Source organism: Phaseolus vulgaris, chromosome 10 (assembly GCF_000499845.2).
Source record: "Phaseolus vulgaris cultivar G19833 chromosome 10, P. vulgaris v2.0, whole genome shotgun sequence".
Classification (NCBI taxonomy): Eukaryota; Viridiplantae; Streptophyta; class Magnoliopsida; order Fabales; family Fabaceae; genus Phaseolus; species Phaseolus vulgaris.
In genome coordinates this window covers 23,558,053-23,577,880 of record NC_023750.2, presented here as the reverse complement: position 1 = coordinate 23,577,880, position 19,828 = coordinate 23,558,053, and the positions used below count along the sequence as shown (strand labels likewise).

The window sequence follows — 19,828 nt, the reverse complement described above, 5'->3', positions numbered from 1 at the left end:
TCGGTTATGCCCCCAACAAAAAGGGCTACAAATGTTATCATCCTCAAAGTCGTAAAGTTTATATTTCCAAAGATGTCACCTTTCATGAAACAAAGTCTTTCTTTCCTAGTTCTCAGCTTCAGGGGGAGAGTATTCAAGAAGCTAAGGACCTTGAGTTGCCACCCGTCCTGATCGAACAGCAACTTCAATTGTCTGAACCGAGGTAAGAACTCATACGTATGAGACTTTTGAGGACACCTTAAATGAAACTAACCTAGATGATTTACTTATTTCCTTGAGAAAAGAAAAAAGATCTTCTGCCAAATATCCTATATCTCAATTTGTGTCTATAGAAAAACTTTCTATGCAGCACCAGAGTTTTCTTTCAGCTATTGATTCTATTAGAATCCCTACATCAGTACAAGAAGCCTTAAAGGATGAGAACTGGGTTCGAGCCATGAATGAAGAAATGAAGGCATTAGAAAAGAATGAGACTTGGGAGATTGTAGAGACTCCCATTCTCCTTTTGAGGTGGTCTATGGGTTTAATCCCCTAACACCTCTTGATCTTCTTCCTATTCCCCTTCTTGAAGATGTCTTGTGCAAAGATGGGGATGAAAAGGCTTCTTTTGTGAAAACTTTGCATAAAGACATCAAGAAGAGAATTGAGAAGAAGGTTGGCAAGTATGCTGAACTTGCCAATAAAAGGAGAAAAGCATTGTTGTTTGATGAGGGCGATTGGTTTTGGCTTCACTTGAGGAAGGATCGTTTTCCTACTCAAAGGAAGTCCAAACTAATGCCTCGAGGGGATGGACCTTTCCAAGTCCTCAAGAGGATTAATGACAATGCTTATGAGTTAGATATGCCTGATACATTCTTAGGTAGTCATACTTTTAATGTCAGCGATCTAACTCCTTTTTCTGTAGGTCTCCAGAATTCGTGGTCGAATTCTCTCCAACTCGGGGAGTATGATGGAGATCAAGCTCAAGAGAACATGGAGGCCACTCATCAAGCTCAAGAAGAGGTGGAGGCACAAATGGAGGACGCCCATGGAGGTCAAAGTCCACCTCAAAGGATTACAAGAAGCATGTTCAAAGCTTTGGGAGCTAGAGGACATTTATTTTCTCTTTTTGTAGTTTCTTTAGTTGAAGGTGCTTAGAGGGAAACTTTAGAAACCTCTTTTGTTATAGCATCTTTTAGGCTTTAGTTAGGAGCTTTAGGGGGGTGTGTTAGTAGATAGGTGTAGAAGTAGAATAGGAGGTGCCAAAGTGAAGGAAGGAGTCACACCTTCCTCATGGCTTGAAATAGGCGCCGGTTTTAGCTAGCTTTGGGAGGGAAATTTGAATTGTTTTAGCTTGCATTTTCAGCACCTTAGGCTATATATAGAGGTGCTCTCTTTGTAAAATTCAGATTGGAATTAATCTAAGAAAACTATACTCAAATTTTGAGTGACCTTTGGAGAGCTTTTGGAGCCTTCTTCCCTAGTCTTATCTTGATGGATCCATGGAGTCCTCAAGTGGCGGCGTCACTCTCATCTAGGAGCATTCCACACTTCTAGTGGCGAGATCATCCATCCTCCTTCCATCTTCATGAGCATTCTCTTCTCCTTCCTTTCTTCTTCTTCAATTGTTCATGTTGCCTTGTGTTTTGAGTTGTTTTAGTTTCGGTTCTTCCATTTTCCAGCACCTATATTCTGTTTTGTTTCTTAATTCTGTTCGGTTCAATTGAGTATTGGTTTATTTCTGTTCGGTCTTTTCAATTTTAATTCCTTTGTTGATTCAATTTGACAATATTTGGTTCATCCAAATGAGTTTGGGATTTGGTACTAGTAATTGGTGAGTTCTTGTCTTAGAACCATGATCCAACTCTAAGAAAAGTGCCTCTATATTTTCCAGCTCAAGGTGATTCCTAAAAATGTCAAGAATCTTGTTCTATGTGGCTATTGGAATCACATCACAGTGGGTTGTCGGTGGATATACACAGTGAAGTATCAGTCTAATGGCACATTGGATCGATATAAAGCAAGGTTGGTTGCAAAAGGGTACACTCAAACCTATGGGATCGATTATTAGGACAGATTTGTTAGTGATTTGATTTTGTTTGGTTTGTATAGCTTTAAACAACTATTATAATTGTCTTTCATTACCTATTATTTCTTTCCTTGATTAGGTTGTAAAACAGTCTATAAATAGAGACTGTAATCACATTTGTAATACACATCAGAAATACATTCCATCTATTTCTTTCTATTCCTTTCAACTATGTGAGTTATTATATGTGAGTTATTATGGCTAAAAATTATCTTAGATGACTTGAAGAATTTGGAGGGACCCATGAAGCTCTACTGTGATAGTCATTGTGCATAATCCCATTTAACATGATAGAATAAAAGATATAGAAATAGATAGACACTTCATTAAGGAAAAATTAGAAGAAGGTTTAGTATGCATGTCATGCATTCAGTCCAAGCAACAGGCAGCTGATGTGCTGCCAAAAGGACTCAATACCTCAAACTTCCATAATTTCGTAACCAAATTGGGAATGGTGGATATTTATTCCCCAGCTTGAGAGGGAGGGTTGAAATATGGGTATAAATATTGCACATTTACTGTACAATAAATATAGATTGATTGAATAATAATATAGATTTGTTTGTAAGAAATCCCTAAAATTAATGGATTGGGATTAGGATATTTGATAGATTTGCTCTTGATTTATTATGTCTGAGACTTATTTCCTTTTATTAGGATTTCGTTTTTCCTTTAAATACCAATGTATTGTTTCCTTCTGAAATCAAGAAAAGTAATTCCAAAATTATTGCTTACTGCCCACACATTTTTTCACAAAAGTTACAAAGTAGAAATGAAAAAAGTACATCTTAAGCACCGTGAAATGCTAAAGTTTCATACAAATTGCTAACATTATTTATTTTTTTAAGTATTGGTGACCAAGTAGAAAAACAAGCTAATGTCATGTACCTAAGTTAACCTTAATGGAACTTTTCCAGGTAATGAAAAATTATCTCTAAGAATCAACAAGTGAGCTGGAAGTAATATGATTACAGATGTTATTTTACCTCCACAAAAGTTCTGACTGCAGTTTCCTTCCTTCAGGCATCTCACTGTCAATCCCATCATCGTCTTCCCTCATTGATAGAAGAACCATCCGAAGCATGCACAAGAATGGCTGATCACTGTCTAAAAGCTGGTATAACGCAGTCATTGCTCCCATTCCAGTACCTGACCCTCCACCTATACCAAGACCACCACCTTGCCCAGACTCATCTAGCAACAACGCTTGCAGCATTGCTACAGACTTCTTCACCAATGGAAGCTCAAGCCAGTTGCCATTGGCATCTTTCTCCACTATGGACTTCCAAAAGTCCCATCCACTCCCACCACCACCAAATGAAGCTGTATTTGATGGAAGGCCAACACCGTACCACAAACGGCTTCTATATTTCCACCCAATAGCTAAATCCTTAGCACAAGAACCATATGATACAAAAGCACAAGAAACAGACTCATACGGATCAGCTGCAGCTGCTGCGGCGAGCTTCTCAATAACTAAAGTAGATATCTGACCATTTGCATCAGCCATTGAAGAAAGGACCTAAAAATTTGACAGTCACACCATTATAGGAACAAGCACATAGCAAGACTAGGAGAGAGAGAGAGAGAGGATGGGGGGAATGGCTATAAAAATTAAAAATTAAATAAACAAGAATGCAAATAAAAAAGAAGTAGGGAAGGAAACGGAAAAAAAAATATTCTTAATCTTAAGGGCCTTGCCAAAAGATGGATATTTGTGGAGAAAACAGATAAAGCATTGCAAAATAAAAACAGAAATTGAAACTTTAATAAGCAATATTTCAAAATTATTGATTTTAGAAAAGGCTTATAAAGAACAGGATGGTATGAAACCATTGTATGAATTTTTAAGGAATGAAAAGAACAACAGTGGAGCAAATGCAAATTACAGTATTTATGACACATAGCATGCTTGCACGTTTACTTTTAAATTACTGTATGCATACGTCAAGAGAGACTCCCCCAGAGTTGCCAGATGCTGGTGTGCGATCACCCCTAACTTCTGATTCTGGGCTTGTGAGTGCCGATGTTAAGTTATAATGCACTGGATAAAAGAGAGAGAGGGGAGATGGAGAGCCATCTGTAGCACGTGATGAAGATGACTGCTTGCTTTGTAACCTTATATGATCCTCTACAAGCATTAGTATCACAATGACATTCTCTACTAAAGACACAGACAGCTGAGTAGCGTTCTCAGCCTCTGCCTTGGCAGCATTTGGAGACAAACCCTCGGAAGCAACACCAGCAGCAGCCATGGCAATAATTTGAGTCTGCAGTAAGGAAAATCTGAATGTAGACATTATTTCTGTTTTTCTTCCTCTCTTAACAAAAAACAAGAAATATATATAATTGCATTTCTCGTGTTCTTGTAGATTCACACATTTATGTAAGTAAGCGTAGGCATAAGTTGAGAAATTGTTTTCTAGATGAGCATAAACATTAATAACCAAGATTAATGAGAGGGGAAAAACATCAGAATACAAAAAGGACAAAATATACTGTAATGGGAAAATTGAAACTGTTCATCTGGAAAAATCAACAAGATTGGAAACAATATGTACCTGGACCTGCAACTCACTAGAAGCGAAGTCCAGCACGCCACCAAAGAGTCTTCTCTTAAATATAGGTAATGAATCTTCACGCCTTCAATACATGAACCAAGGAAGAATGGTCACATAAACCATGATAAGAAAAAAAATCAGCATCTCTTCAGTGTAAACTTTTATCAAGACAAGGGAATTATATGATAGTATAGAAAGAGCCTGTGAAAGATTTGCCTAAAATTCTTCATAATATTTTTCTACAAAGCTAGACTAGGATTATGGCATTGAATTCAGAGAAGGAAAATGTAAGAAAAGCACGAGAAAATAGAATACATGTCCACAGAATAATAGCACAGATCAGTCTTATCAAAGAACTGCTCATCCATTGTCATGAATGCTACTGACATCTATTATTCATGCCTGTTTTTCAGGCATCATTGTTCCTCATTGAGTTCCTTGTCAATCAATGTGGAACGGATCTGGGAGTGTCTGCGTATTTTAATCAATCTTAGAATTTACCAACACCTGATTTAAAGTTTAGTGAAACTCACAATTTTCCAAAGATCCAGAATATCTAATTCAGTTAACCTTGGCACATATATAGCAATGACATGTTGTGTTTCAATTCCAAAACGTGGCCCTTCAAGAAAATATATTTTTTATTTCACTAGAAACAATGAAATACAATAATTTAATAGCATAGAAAATTCTGCTAGAAAATTTATAGAAAAGCAGTCACTCCCAAGGCTTGTGATCGCATTGTATTTATCACAATATTTTAGTTTTGTATTTCAAGATATTTTAACTATTACATTAACCAACAAAATGAAAGTATGGCATCTACTTAAGTGTATGTTAATTGATTTTATTTTAAATTTGGTTGGAAAACATTAAGACATAATATAAAATTAATAGTAAAATGCTTAATATGACAAAAGAAATAGTAATTGAAACTAAAAAATATAATTAAAATAATCTCTATACAAAAAAAAACCTTATAGGACTTTAAGATTAATCAAACACTAAGATTATAATTACCTCAATATATTCTAATAAATAAACAAAATTATTAAAAAAATATCATATAAACATGTCCATATTTATCATTTGTGTCAACAGATAATTTTATCAAACAGTTAGAATTCAATGAGCTAATTAGCTTATTGGGTACTTTTACAAATACATAGCCAATGTCGAACAGCATCAAGTAGCAAAAGGAACAGACTACCATGATGGAGCTGAATGGATAGTAATAGAAGAAAGAAACTTAATGAGCTCGTAATGGATATCAACTTACCTAATTCTCTGTTCTCCAGTGCTAGATCCACCTATAATTGAAAGCCATTCTGCACAATGAATTGTTGCTTCAATATCCTGCAAAAATTGAGCAACAGGAAGTAGTATGAATGAACCTGACCTAATAAAAGCAGAAATCATGATTAGCAAATAAGACAATTCTGTTTTATTTTACAGACATTTTTTTTGGTTCCTTAGCATGCAAAACATCTTGGCACCAAGACCCCCTGGCAGTATGTCTTTTATAAAACTTATGGACTTTTTACAAGCATACGGTGCCTCTTCTGGTCAATGGATGAAAGTTTCCAAAAGTCTTTTCTTCACTGCTGATAACTCTCCATTCAATGGTAGAATTAAAACTATTTTAGGCTGCAATAGGGGTTCTATTCCTTTTAATATCTTGGTGTGTTCCGATTTTTGTTGGTGCTCCTAAGTCTCGTTATTTTCAGCCTTTGGCTGATAAGGTTAAAAATAAATTAGCCACTTGGAAAGGTAAAAGTTTAAGCATGATGGGAAGGATCCATATAGTTAACTATTATTTCTGCTATTATGGAATACAGTTTTCAAATTTATGAATGGAATCTTATTCTTTTAAAAGATATTAACATATGGATTAGAAATTTGGGATGTTAATAAGGCTGGTTTGGTTAGTGTTAAATGGAACCCTAGTTGCAGTTCTAAGCAGGATGGGGGTTTGCAAGTGCTTAATCTCCAGGTGGAAAACAAAGCCTATCTCCTTCTCCTTTGGTTAGCTTGGGATTTTACCTACAGTAATATGCCTTGGTCTATTATTATGCCCTAAAGTCTAAGTATTTGAAGTTTCCTTCTTATCATTCTTCGTCTATTTGGCCTGGCATTAATGCATATTATGATACTGGTTTAGATAATACTTTCTGAACTGATTTATGGTGTTTTTCTAAATGCATTTTATTAAGAAGTGAACTCAGCCTTACAAAACCGACTTATAAGGTGAGGTTTGCACCCATTTAGATACTACGAAATGTCTTTATCTCTAGTCGATGTGCGATTTCCAACACACCCCCAGACGCCAAGACCTTCCAACTCGTGCGTGAGACTATATATTATGGGTGGTCCGATAGCGGCCTGATAACAGATGGTCTGATAAGCCAAACAAACACTCGTTAAGATAGACTCTAAATGGCTCTGATACCATATTGAGAAGTGAACTTTAAGCCTAACTCAACCTTATAAAACCGGCTTATAAGATGAGGTTTGCACCCACTTATATATTATGAAATGTCCTTATCTCTAGTCGATGTGGGATCTCCAACACATTTCCTTTATTACTAGGGTGCCTTATCTTGAAAGAACTAGTCTTACCTCTATTGTTGTTGATGGTTGGTGGTATCATTCTCCGGATATTTGTAGACATCCTGACATTCTATTAATCATTTGATGCTCTTCGATTTGCCTGATGTTCCTAATTGGAGGATGGAGGACAACAGTGTTCTTAATAAGAAAACTATTAGGGATTTTTTCTCTTCTTCTCCATGTGACTGGGGGGAGTTAATTTGGTCTAGTTCCATTCCTCCAACTAAATCTCTAGTTCTTTGGAAAATCATCGATAAGAGGCTTCCTACTAGTAATGAGGTTCAGAAAAGAGGTGTTGTTTTATGTTCTATTCTATGTGCTCTTTGTGCATGGAGCAAGAGGAGAGTATTGACCATCTATTTTTTAGTTGTCCTTCTGTTTATTTTATAAGGTCTTGCCTTTAGAATATTTTTCCTCATCTTAATAATTATTCATGTTCTGGTTTATTAGTTTTCTTAAGTCTCCTGGTAGCCCTATTATTAAGCACATTAAGCTGGTTACTCTTAGAGAGAAGTGGAGAAGGTGTATGCAGCTATGTGTTGGTATGGGTTTCAAAGTTTCTCATATTTTTAAAGGATATAATTGTGCTAATAAATTGGCTAACCTGGCTAACCCGTCTTTATGTTGTGTTCCTTTTTATTAGATGGGTTTTGGTTTGGTTCCCCCATGTATTGTATTCTTTTCTTTTCTCTTTTATGTTATGTTTCATGTTATGGCAGATGATTGATGGATTTTAAGGTATCAACCTAGTTGAAATGTAAAAATTCATAGTGATGCCTAACATGAGTTTTATAAAAAAAAATAGAAAAATAAGAAGAAAGGATTTTCTTTGTATGTGATAAGAAACTCAACATAACAAAACCTTATATCACAAGATGGGGTTATGTTAGGAAAGAATTATAAAGAGAAGAAAACAAAGGTTTTTATTGAATAGAAAGAAAAGAACAAGAAATAGGAGAGCACTCTCTCCTTCAAGGGTTTCCCCTTCACAAAGAGCTAAAGCTCAATCTACAAAAAAATTACACACTGTGCCTCCCCCTCTCCTTCTTTCTTATTTATATCTAAGAAGCAAATCAAGTAACTAACTCCTCCTCTCTGTGTATCCTAACAATACACTCTTCCAAAAAATAACCTTGTCCTCAAGGTTGGAACAGTGGAACCTTGATTTCGTGGCTCATCTTCAACACCATGATCTTTATCTATGCTTCCTAAAAGTATTAGGATATTGTCTATCATAGGGAGGGAACCCATTGGCTACTGCATGCAAATTCAGGTCTGGAGGCTTAGGTGGTGGTGGGAATGAGAGGGGGTTTTGTATAAAAGTCTCTGCACCCAGTATGTTGAAATTCCAAGATTCTGATGTCATTGATGTTCTAGCCACCTTCATTATCAAATCTTGATCCTACAATGATTTCTTATGCATATGAAGTAAATCTGAATTTGGGAAAAAATGATGCTTGGTTGCATCTCCACCTTCAACTTTCTTACTGGTTAGCTCTATAATTGGCCTATCCAGAAAAAAAAATCATTGCAACACATGGTCTTCACTTTCTTTATTGATGCATCCCCTTCTGTCCTTATCATTGCAGTTTCTCTGGCAAATCTCACTTCATTTTTGGTTTTTTCTTCGCTGCAGAGGATGTGATTCATCATATTTGAACCTTCTCCCACATCTCGGGTCTTCTTCTCTTCATCATTACCAGATTTCTCTCCTCCCTCCGACATTTTGTCCCCTTTCTTGATGTCCCGCAATAATTCTTTAATTTCTTTCGAGTCCAGAAGGCTTTTCTTCAAGAACGTTGTGTCCGTTCTAAAAGATTTCTCTCTTCCCTCAGACATTTTGTCCCCTTTCTTGATGTCCTGCAGGTAGGCATTTCTTTTATTTCTTTCAGGTCCAGCATGCTTTCCTTCAACCTAGTAATGTCTGCTCTCATTTCTGCAATTCATCTTCCTTGTTCGCTGGTCAACTTCTCCAATGCAGTCGTCCTCTGTTCTATCCTCTCTTCCTCCCTCTCTGTGTTTTGTATCCGACAGTTCAAACCAATTTTTAGGAACCAAGAATTATAAAGAGAAAGGTTTTTATTTTAAAGAAAGAAAAGAACAAGAAATAGGAGAGCACTCTCTCCTTCAAGGGCTTCCCATTCACAAAATGCTAAAGCTCAATCTACAAAAAAAATTACACACTGCCCCTCCCCTCTCCTTCTTTCTTATTTATATCTAACTAGCAAATCAAGTAACTAACTCATGGCTATTCTAATTCTAACTAACTCCTCCTCTCTATGTATCCTAACAGGTTAGCTACTTTGATCAAATAACACATTAGGCGTTATGAGAAAACCAATGAAATTCGAGTCAACCAAAAATGATTTGCACCATACGTTTCATGTTCAAGTCTCATCTAATACTCATTAATTAGAACTCCAACCAAAGAAACAAAGAATTAATATAAAAATATTAAAAAATAAACTATTGCAAGATCAGGCAGTAACTGAATATCATGAAAGTGCCACACCTAAAATAGAAAGTTAGTAATGTAAATCAACCTTCCATCCTTCCTTTTGGCGCATTGAATGTTCTAGCATGATAACCAGGAATTTATATATTACGTCCTCTATGTCCCCAAGGCTTGTCGAATCAGATGATTTGCTTGGACCCAACTGTTCAAACAAAAAAAGCATGCTGCATAAATAATGACATTACACAAGAAGTTGACATGTATTAACACAAATCAATTTATTTTCAAAGCATGGTAATTTGGAAACATACCACTCTTGCACCCTTGTTGGATTAGAGTATAAGCCTAGTGAATTTCATTATGCTGTGTTTTTAGGTAGCTGTAACATTTTTACTTGTTATATTATTTCTGTTTTAACTAACTGAGACGCATGTCATATGTCACTGGCTTACTCTATAAGTAGAGTTCCATCAGTTTCGGCTCTTGTATTCTCTATCTAAAATCATAATTTTTCTCTCTTCCTCTCTCTCTTGGATGTTCCTCTTTCTCTCTCTGGACTCTGGACCATCCAGAAGAGTACAGCCTCTGCCTCATGCTGAGGTAGATAAGTCTCAATGAACACAGTCCAAAGGATAAAATCTCAATCCCGGCTTAGGATAATATAAAAAGGGTTCTAATACAACTTAGATTCTCATGAAAATATTTTTCAAATTAAAAATTAAATATAGTTTTTCTGCTATAAGAAAAAGCATTTTCAAATGAATTTTGAGAGTTAAACCATTTAAAATCACTTTTATTAACTCACATTTGATTGATAAAGACCCTTGTGAATTATTTGTTTCAAAGTTTGTTTTCGAGCCACAATGTTGTGATAATCAATCATGGCCTTGCAATGACTCATTATATGTTAAAACTTCGTTCTTGACTTTTCAAAAGGGGAAGATATAAGTGTCTGTAAATTTTATTAAAGAGAAATGAAGGATAGTAAAAAAAGGCAAAGATAAGAGCTTCATAAATTATTACCTCATAGTTTGAGATTAGGACCTCAAGAATCCATTCAGGCCATTCCTCCATATTTGTCAGAATCCCTCTATTTTCCGGATGACTGCAAGCCAAGAATTGAAGATCCTGAAATCATACACAAACCAGGACCTTAAAACTAGACAGTAAGAAACAAGTTCTCAAGTAGGAAATTCATGCACTGCTGGAACTCTTCATCGGACTAAATTCCATTAACAGACTTTCTATATGGCAGTGGCAAGTACATGCACCGCAGTACTTAACTATGTACTTACAGCCAATACTTGCCAAAAAAGCAAAACTCTCCTCATAAGACCAGAAAGAAATGGAGAGACTATAGAATTAAATGTGAGATATAACCACAAAGCTTAAATCTTTTTATTTATTTTTTCAATAAACTGATAGTGCTATTGCATTACTATTATAATTGTAATCCCAACTATCTCAACATCACGATTAGCAACAATCATTTGCATGAAAATTCAATAAAAGGAAAAAGAGATAACAAAAGAGTGGGAGACTATGCCAATACCCACCAAGTAAACCTATAACATGACAACCGAAATCTATCCCTAAAGAAGTCAGAGTTTACAAATAAAGGAAGGTTGTCCCACCATTTGTGTAGTAATGATGTCTAGTGCCAAAATTGGCAAGTTTGTCCCCTCTATCAAAACTGTGCTGCTCTTTATGTATTTTGTGAAGTTTCTTACTTTTATTTTTTTTTATAAAACTCATGCTTTACTAGAACAAACTAGTTCTTTACTTTTTCAATATCATGTTCCTAAGAAATTTTGGTGGGAAGCCCTTCTTATTGCCACTTATCTCATCAATAGATTGCTTCCCAAATCTTAGGATCAAAGAGTCTCATGGAAATCCTATCATCGTTATACCCACACATAGACCCTACAAATAAACTCCAACCTAGAATATTTGGGTATGTATCCTTTGTGCATGTTCATAGTAATTGAAGGGGAAAACTCTAGGGCTGTCAAATACTTTTTTAAGGTACTCAACCACGTAAAGGGATATAAATGCTATCACCTACCATTCAAAAAGTTGTGTCAAGATATGCCACCTTCAATGAAAAAGAGGTTCTCAAATATCGGACTAATGGGACCATTGAACGTTATATGGCAAGATTAGTGGCTCTCAAACCTATGGAGTGGATTACTTGGAGATATTAGCCCCAATTGCTAAATTGAACACGGTCATAGTAATGTCATTAGCAACAAATCATGATTGGCATCTGCAGCAGTTCGATGTGAAGAATACACCTACATGGAGACTTTGATTACGAAATATACATGGAGTTGCCCTCAGGCTGTGAAGGACAGGTTGCTACTATAACTGTTTGCAAGTTAAAAAAGGCTTTGTATGGGTAATAACAATCCCCAAGAGCATGGTTTGGTAGATTCACCAAGGTTATGACAAATCTAGATTACATACAATCACACTCTATTCATCAATCTAAAGGAAAAAATATTGTTGGATGTAGGTGGGTATTCACGGTTAAAAACAAAGCTGACGGGACATCAGAAAGATATAAGGCAAGGTTAGTAGCTAAGGAATATACTCTAACATATGGGATTGACTATCTTGAAACTTTTTCACCTGTTGCAAAAATGAATGTTGTTAGAATCTTATTGTCTCTAGCAGCTAACTATGGATGGAGTTTGCAGCAATTTGAAGTCACAAATGTCTTTCTGCATGGGAATCTTGAGGAAAAAGTAACTACTTTTGAAAATTTTAGAAAATATAAGAGGATTAAAGAGCATCTACAACCCTCAAAAGGGAGATATTGTGGGAAGTTGGCCAACACAAGAGAAAAACAAGAATGGCAACTTCACACAATTATCTGTTTTTCAAAGGCTCACCCTAACTCCTTTGCTTTGTTTCAGGATTCACATAGATTGACATTTGATCCGGGAGGATACACCTTAACGAAGCAAGAGGCTGCTATCCGAGATCAAGCATGCACATCTGAGGATAGATCTTCTCATGAAGGAGGAGATGATGGACACCATCCAGCCACAACCATCCCCCGAGCAAAAGCCTTGGATTTGAGGACAAATCCTTTTCAAGAGGGAGGGGATGATGGAGGAGGGCCCAAGCTCACCACACTATGAAAGCCAAGCTTCCAAGACTAAGACCGTCTAGCCATGATAAGAGCGTCTAGCCTCAACAAAAGGAGCGTCTAGCCATGAGGAGGAGCGTCTAGGTCATGAAGAGGAGCGGCTACATAAGGAGCATCTATGAAGATTCCTAGACCGTCTAGCTTCACATATACATGGGCCAAGCTACGGTTTGTGAAGAGAAGGCTTTTTGTTGCATAAAGGCCCATTAGGGGTGCTTAGTAATTAGAGTAGTGTAGAAAGCAAAGTTGAGTGAAACTTTCTAGAAGCTTACCATGTGTGTGACCGGTCATGGCAATGACCTATGTTTTGCATTTCATTTGGATTCCATTTCATTACACATTAGCTTAGCTTCTACGTCCCACATAGCCTATAAATAGGGAGGCTATCTCATGTATTTTGCAAGTTTATTGTGAGTAAAGTTATGCTGCCAATTTGTGCTCAACTTTGCTTCTCCCTAGAATCCTAGGCTCTAAACTTCAATTCCTTCATCTTTTCCCTTGAGCTGGCCGAACCACTCAATACCCACACTTATCATGCACCTACAAGATCAACACCACTCTTAGGAGGATCTTGCTCACTCTCATTCATTGCTTCCGCCCCATACTCTACATTGATTCAAGAAGAACTTCATGAAAATGCCATCACTAAGCCTGACATTGCCTATGTTATAGGGGTTGTAAGTTAGTTCATGCATAATCCAAAGAGACTAATCTCAAAGTTGTTTATTGCATGAATAGTACTTTAAAGGAACTCCGGGAAAAAGAATTCTAGGGTTAATGAGATGATCTTAGAAGCAGAAACAGACACTGACTATGTAGGTTCTAGAGAAGACAGAAGATCTACCTCTGGATATTGCACTTTTCTTGGAGGGAATTTAATCACTTGGAGGGGCAAGAAACAAAATGTTGCGGTGAGATCAAGCACACAGAAGATCCATGGCCTGAAGGATTTGTGAAAACTATGGTTAAAGATAATTTTAGAAGACCTAAAGATTGATTGGAAAAAGCCTATGAGATTGTATTGCAATAACATGTCAACAATAAATATTGTGCATAATCCAGTGCAACATAATAGAACTAAGCCTGTTCAAGTAGACAAACACTTCATAAAGGAGAAATTGGTGGAGAAAATGTACATAATGTATCCTCTGGAAATCAACTTGTGAATGTATTAACAAAAGGGCTAAGTAGTGCTACATTTCAATCTATGGTTGACATGTTGGGAATGGATTCTCGCAACGCGACGCTTTTCATGGCAAGCCTCTTCGATGTACCTAGTGTTTCCTTTCCAGGCTTTTTATTGGGTTGGGATGCATGACCCAATTTGTAACCCGAAAGTTTAATTAATTACTATTAAGAAGTGAACTTTAAGCCTAACTCAACCTTATAAAACCAACTTATAAGGTGAGGTTTGCACCTACTTATATACTGTGAAAAGTTCTTATCTCTAGTCGATATGTCATCTACAACACACCCCTCTCACACCGAGGCTGCCAACTCGTGCCTGATAGCACCCAGATAAGCCCAACAAACTCTCACTGGAATAGGTTTTAAATGACTCTGATACCATATTAAGAAGTGGACTTTAAGCCTAACTCAACATTATAAAATTGGCTTATAAGTTGAGGTTTGCACCCACTTATATACTATGAAATCTCCTTATTCCTAGTCGATGTGGTATCTCCGACAATTACTTCCCAAGCCCAATTACTCTTCTCTCTTTTTTCAAAGCGCAATTGCATAATGGCTTCCACGACTTCCATAAGCTTCCACAACATTGTGACTCACTCTCTTCCCCATAAGCTTTTAACTGCCATTGCCTAAGAAACCGTGCACCTAAGAAATTGCCATGAACTGTGATGATTGCCGCTCTCCCCTCCCCTTAGCTATTTAATTTCACTACATTGCACTACACTAAATGCATTGCACTTTCTTCCTTTATTTTTTTTTCCACCGAATTGCACTACATTGTACACTACACTATACACTTTCTCCCTTTGCTTTTTTTGCACTGCACCGCAACACTATCTTTGTAAACCAAATTGCAGTTTTCTTCCTCTGTATTTTCCATTGCACCGCACCCAATCTATAGTCCCAATCATTAAAATGACTTCAAATCCAATTTCAAACTCCTGTATACCCATGACTGTGACTCCCAAAATGCTCCAAGAAACAATATATTAGCCTTTGTGGAACATCAATAATGAAAGGTGGGACAAGCAATTCCATAGGTTTTTCCATGTTGTAGGCTATTTTCTTAACCCTCAAATGCACTATCACCCCAAATTTAAAGCAGATTTGGAAGTAAAATGAGGTCTAATGAAATGTATAAATAGGATGGTGGAGGATGAGGATGAACAAACTCTAATTGATGTTCAAATTGATGATTTCAAAAAACAAACAAAATATTTTAGTTGTCCCTTGGCTACTAGGTCAATTAATTTAAAGACTCCAACAGATTGGTGGGAACCTTATGGTGATGAGTATCCTGAACTCCAAAAATTTTCTATTCATGTATTGAGCTTGACATCTAGCTCCACCGGACGTGAGCATAATTGTAGTTCCTTTGAGATGGTAAGTTAATGTTATAATATATCATATTAATTTGTCTTTGCATTTGTTTAGGCCCACACAAAGAGAAGAAATAGGCTAAAGCAAAGCACAATGAATGATGTTGTTCTTGGTATGGCTAATTCAAAATTAGCTAAGAAGAAGAAAACAAGAAAAGCAACTCAAATTAATATTGAGAATTGTTCATCTGATGAAGAGTGGATTATGGAAGATGAGCATGAGCAAAATGAAGCATTGGATTTGGATGAAAACTTGGTTCTAGTTGAAGTTGAAGAGGATGAAAATTTACATAGCCATGATTTACACACGACTAATTTGAATGGTGAAGGAGATGGAAAGGATGGATTTGAAGGTCTCTATGCAAATTATGAATTTAACTTACAAGATTATTTGGTTTAGGTAGATTATCATTTTTGTTACTATTTTGTAACTAGGAAGGAGTTACTCCTATGTAACTAAGATATGGTACGTAGGAGTTACTCCTAATTATGTACTCTTTTATATATTAAGGAGTTACTCCTATGTAACTAAGATATGGTAAGAAGGAGTTACTCCTAATTATGTACTCTTTTTATATATTATCAGGTTCAATTATGAATTTTGAGTGAGATATAATGATTTTATGTGTGTATATAACTTTTAATCAAATTTAAAAGATCTTACAATCCTTGTTACGATCTCCTGATTTACGATTCATAAAAGGGTCTTCCCATAAATTCCATTATGTTAGCATTAAACTCAAAGCCGTCATTAGTTTTATTTTAGCATTTGAATAGCCAATAATTATTATCTTTAATTCTAGTTTTGAATCTCATTTATACTATGATTTAAATGTAAATTATAGTATAGGTTTTATGAGAGAGAATGTAGAATTTGAGAAGTCTATTGTAAGACTATTTAGAGAAATTGTATTCTTATTTGAAAATGTAGCAGTGAAATAAAATTGATATTCTCTGTTCACAAATATCTTGCTCTGTTTTATCACCTCAACACCAACAGATATCATTGAACTTGAATTATAGGGATAGATTGTGTCTGTCATAAATTAGGATTTTCCGTTATTAAGTTTTTTTGTTTTCTATTTAAGAGCAATTGCCCTTCTATGAATATCATCAGAAACAGTTTTTCTGCAATAAGAAACTATCTAATTGGTGCCAACCTAGGAGGGTCTTTGGACAAAAAAGGGAAATGGAGTTATGTTTCAGAATTAGTTACTAAACAATATAAACAAGGGGTAAATTGTCCCCGTTTTTCTTGTTGAAGAGAAAGGGTTCTTTGAAATCATTAACTTATATTTTTCTTAGTTAACAAACTTAATAAACTCTAAGAGGTAGATTGTCTTTGTTTTTCTTGATTCAATTCCTTGTTGTTTAAATAGAACCTAGTTGAGTCTATCACTTTCTTTTAACTAGTTTTAAACTTGTTACCAGTTTTAGCTAGTCTCTTAAGTAAAGACATGATTTCTATGTTACATAACAATCTTGTAGATCATAAACTGTTGGCAACTTATCCTTACAACACCCAAAAGAAAAAAAAAAGGTGTCTAACAAGAAACTAAAAGGCCTAAAATAAGCAAGTACTTCAATAAGTAAATTGCAATAAGAAGATCAAATCCATATATCAAGAACACTAGAAAAGAAGAGACTAAGAAAACCTCGGCAAAGATAAGATATGATGGACAAATATAGCATGCATATTGTGAAAAAGATTGTTAGGTCAATACCTGCAGTACTCTGCTCTGCAAAGGCCTAGGTGCAAATGGAAGGGAATGCAAAAGCACTATTAGCATCTGTGAATGCTCAAAGCGATGGCCAGAATCATTGACATTCAACCCATTCTCTGTTGAAGAAGCATTGATCTGAAATAGAAAAAAGAAGACAAAAATAAACGAGGCAAATGAAAACATGAGTAATCTTAAATAGATATCCAAAAGGGCTTCAAGAGATTTATTTCCTTTAATTAGGATTTCGTTTTTCCTTTAAATAGCTTGTATTTGTTTCTTTTTTAGATCAAGAAATGTAATTCCATAATTATTGCTTACGACCTACACATTTTTTCACATGGTATCAAAGCTCTAGGTTTTTTCTTGGAGCCCTAGTCTATGCTTTTTAGCACCTATGGCCTTCATTGCCATTTTATATTCAAATCTAGATACCTCAAAACTGCATTGTGGGGCTTTTGCATTAGCTATCTTTTCCCATTAGCAACAATAGAAGTTCACAACCTTTCAAATTAATCCATGGTGATATATGAGGACCATCTACTATAATTAAAATCTCTGAGGCTTGTTGGTTTGTAGTCTTTATTGATGATTGCACAGGAGTTATTTGGCTCTATTTGCTTAAACAAAAATCTGATGTGAACATTCTTATTCGCATCTTTCATCAATGACTCGGAACCAATTCGAGGTTAACATAAAAAGATTTAGGTCTGACAATGCTAGGGATTATTTCAACCAAATTATGCCTACTTATTTTAAATCCAAAGGGATCATTCATGACTCTCCATGTGTCTATACTCCCCTACAGAATGGGAAGGAAAAATAGGCATTTGCTTAACACCACCAAAGCACTTCTCTTTCAAGAGAAAGTTCCAAAAACTTATTAGGGAGAAGTTATCCTCACTGTCGCATATATGATAAATAGGTTTCCCTCACATATCCAAGAGAACAAAAGTCCACTAGAAACCATAAACAATTTTTCCCTCACCTCAAGATCTCAAATGGCCTCATTCCTAGAATATTTGGGTGCTCAACTTTTGTACACATCCACAACCTAAATAGAGACAAGCTTTATCCTCAGTTATTAGATGTGCCTGTCTTGGTTATTCAGCAACTCAACAAGGCTACAAGTGTTATAACCTTTCATCTAAAATATTGTATATCTCCATTGATGTCACCTTCATTGAACCTAAATATTTTTTTTCTCAAACGCTGGCTCCCAAGAAATTCTTTCAAGAGATTTTGATGACCACCTTGAACCCTTTGTTCTATCATATGCTCCAACTGAAACCTTAAAAAAATGACCCTACAGTTGAGAAAATTAACTTTGGGGTAGAATTAGAAGCTAAGACTGATAATATCACTAATGCCGCTGAATTCCAACTAGAAAATACTAGAACAGTTAGAGATTCAGCCCCAAGAGTTAGTACCTACAATTTTCCAACATTCAACAATGTCTACACAATAATGAAGAGCATTCCAGACGTGTGACATGTCCATGAATTCAATCCAAGTTTTGAACCTAAAACTACAGATAGACTTGAACTAGAAAATGAGAACACTTTAAACTCTTCAAATGATCTTCTAATAGCCATCAAAAAAGGTACTAGAAATTGCACAAAAGCCTCTCAATCCTTTATCAAATTATGTTTCTCTGGATAGATTATTGGTTAACCATAAAATGTTTAGTGTTAGATTGAATTCTATATCATCCCCAACATTGTTACTGACACTTTGACAAGGAAAGAGTGGAGAGATGGCATGAAAGTGGAGATGCATGGATTGGAAAAATACAGTACTTGGGAAATAGTTGACAAACCCAAAGAAAAGAATATGGCTAGTTGAAAATGGATATTCACAGTAAAATATAAGGTTGATGGGTTATTGAAAGGTACAAAGGGAAATTGGTTGCCAAGGGATACACTCAAGATTATGGAATAGACTATTAGGATACTTTTGCACCAGTTGCTAAAATGAATACTATAAGGATTTCTTTTGTCCTAGCTACCCACATTAATTGGTAACTTATACAATATAATGTCTAAAATACTTTTCTCCATGGAAAATTGAAGAAGAAATCTACATGAATAGTTCACCTAGCTTTGAAGGAGACAAGAAAAATAAGGTGTGCAGACTGCGAAAGGCTCCCTATGAACTGAAACAATCCCTTAGAGCTTTGTTTGGAAGATTCAAAAAATTTATGAAGGGATTTGGCTACAAAATCACACTTTGTTTACTAAACATTCCAAAAAACAAAAGGAAACAATCATTCTAGTTTATGTTGATGATATTATAGTGATTAGAAATTGAAAAAGAGAAGGAAGAATTGAAATAGTGACTAGTCCAAGAGTATGAAATAATAGAGCTAGGAAGATTGAAATATTTTCTAAGGAATGAAGTAGCCTACCCTAACCAAGGAATTTTCATATCTCATCAACAATATATAACTGATTTGTTGGTAGAAATTGGGTGTAGACTAGTGTCAACTCCAATGGATCTTAATCACAAGCTATATAAGGCTAAAGAGAGATTAGCCCTATACAAAAAGATGTATCAAAGGTTGGTTGGAAAATTAATATATTTGGCTCACACACAACCAGATATTCCTCATTCAGTGAGTATCATCAATCACTTTATGCATGAACTGAAGGAATCTCATCTTTAAGTTGCTTATAAAATTGTACATTAC

The 19,828-nt window shown here is 35.6% G+C and overlaps 1 protein-coding gene across 1 annotated transcript in view; it reads right to left on the bottom strand.

Moving 5' to 3' along the window:
• The window catches only part of LOC137819559 (BEACH domain-containing protein C2-like), a 56,314-nt gene that overhangs the window by 19,286 nt on the left and 17,200 nt on the right, over positions 1-19,828 (bottom strand). The window contains exons 4-10 of the mRNA XM_068623446.1: positions 17,143-17,277; positions 10,718-10,822; positions 9,783-9,896; positions 5,909-5,985; positions 4,630-4,711; positions 4,015-4,338; positions 3,055-3,590 (exon numbers count right to left, since the gene is read on the bottom strand). Coding sequence (XP_068479547.1) covers positions 3,055-3,590; positions 4,015-4,338; positions 4,630-4,711; positions 5,909-5,985; positions 9,783-9,896; positions 10,718-10,822; positions 17,143-17,277 — 1,373 coding nt within the window. The remainder of the gene's footprint in view (positions 1-3,054; positions 3,591-4,014; positions 4,339-4,629; positions 4,712-5,908; positions 5,986-9,782; positions 9,897-10,717; positions 10,823-17,142; positions 17,278-19,828) is intronic.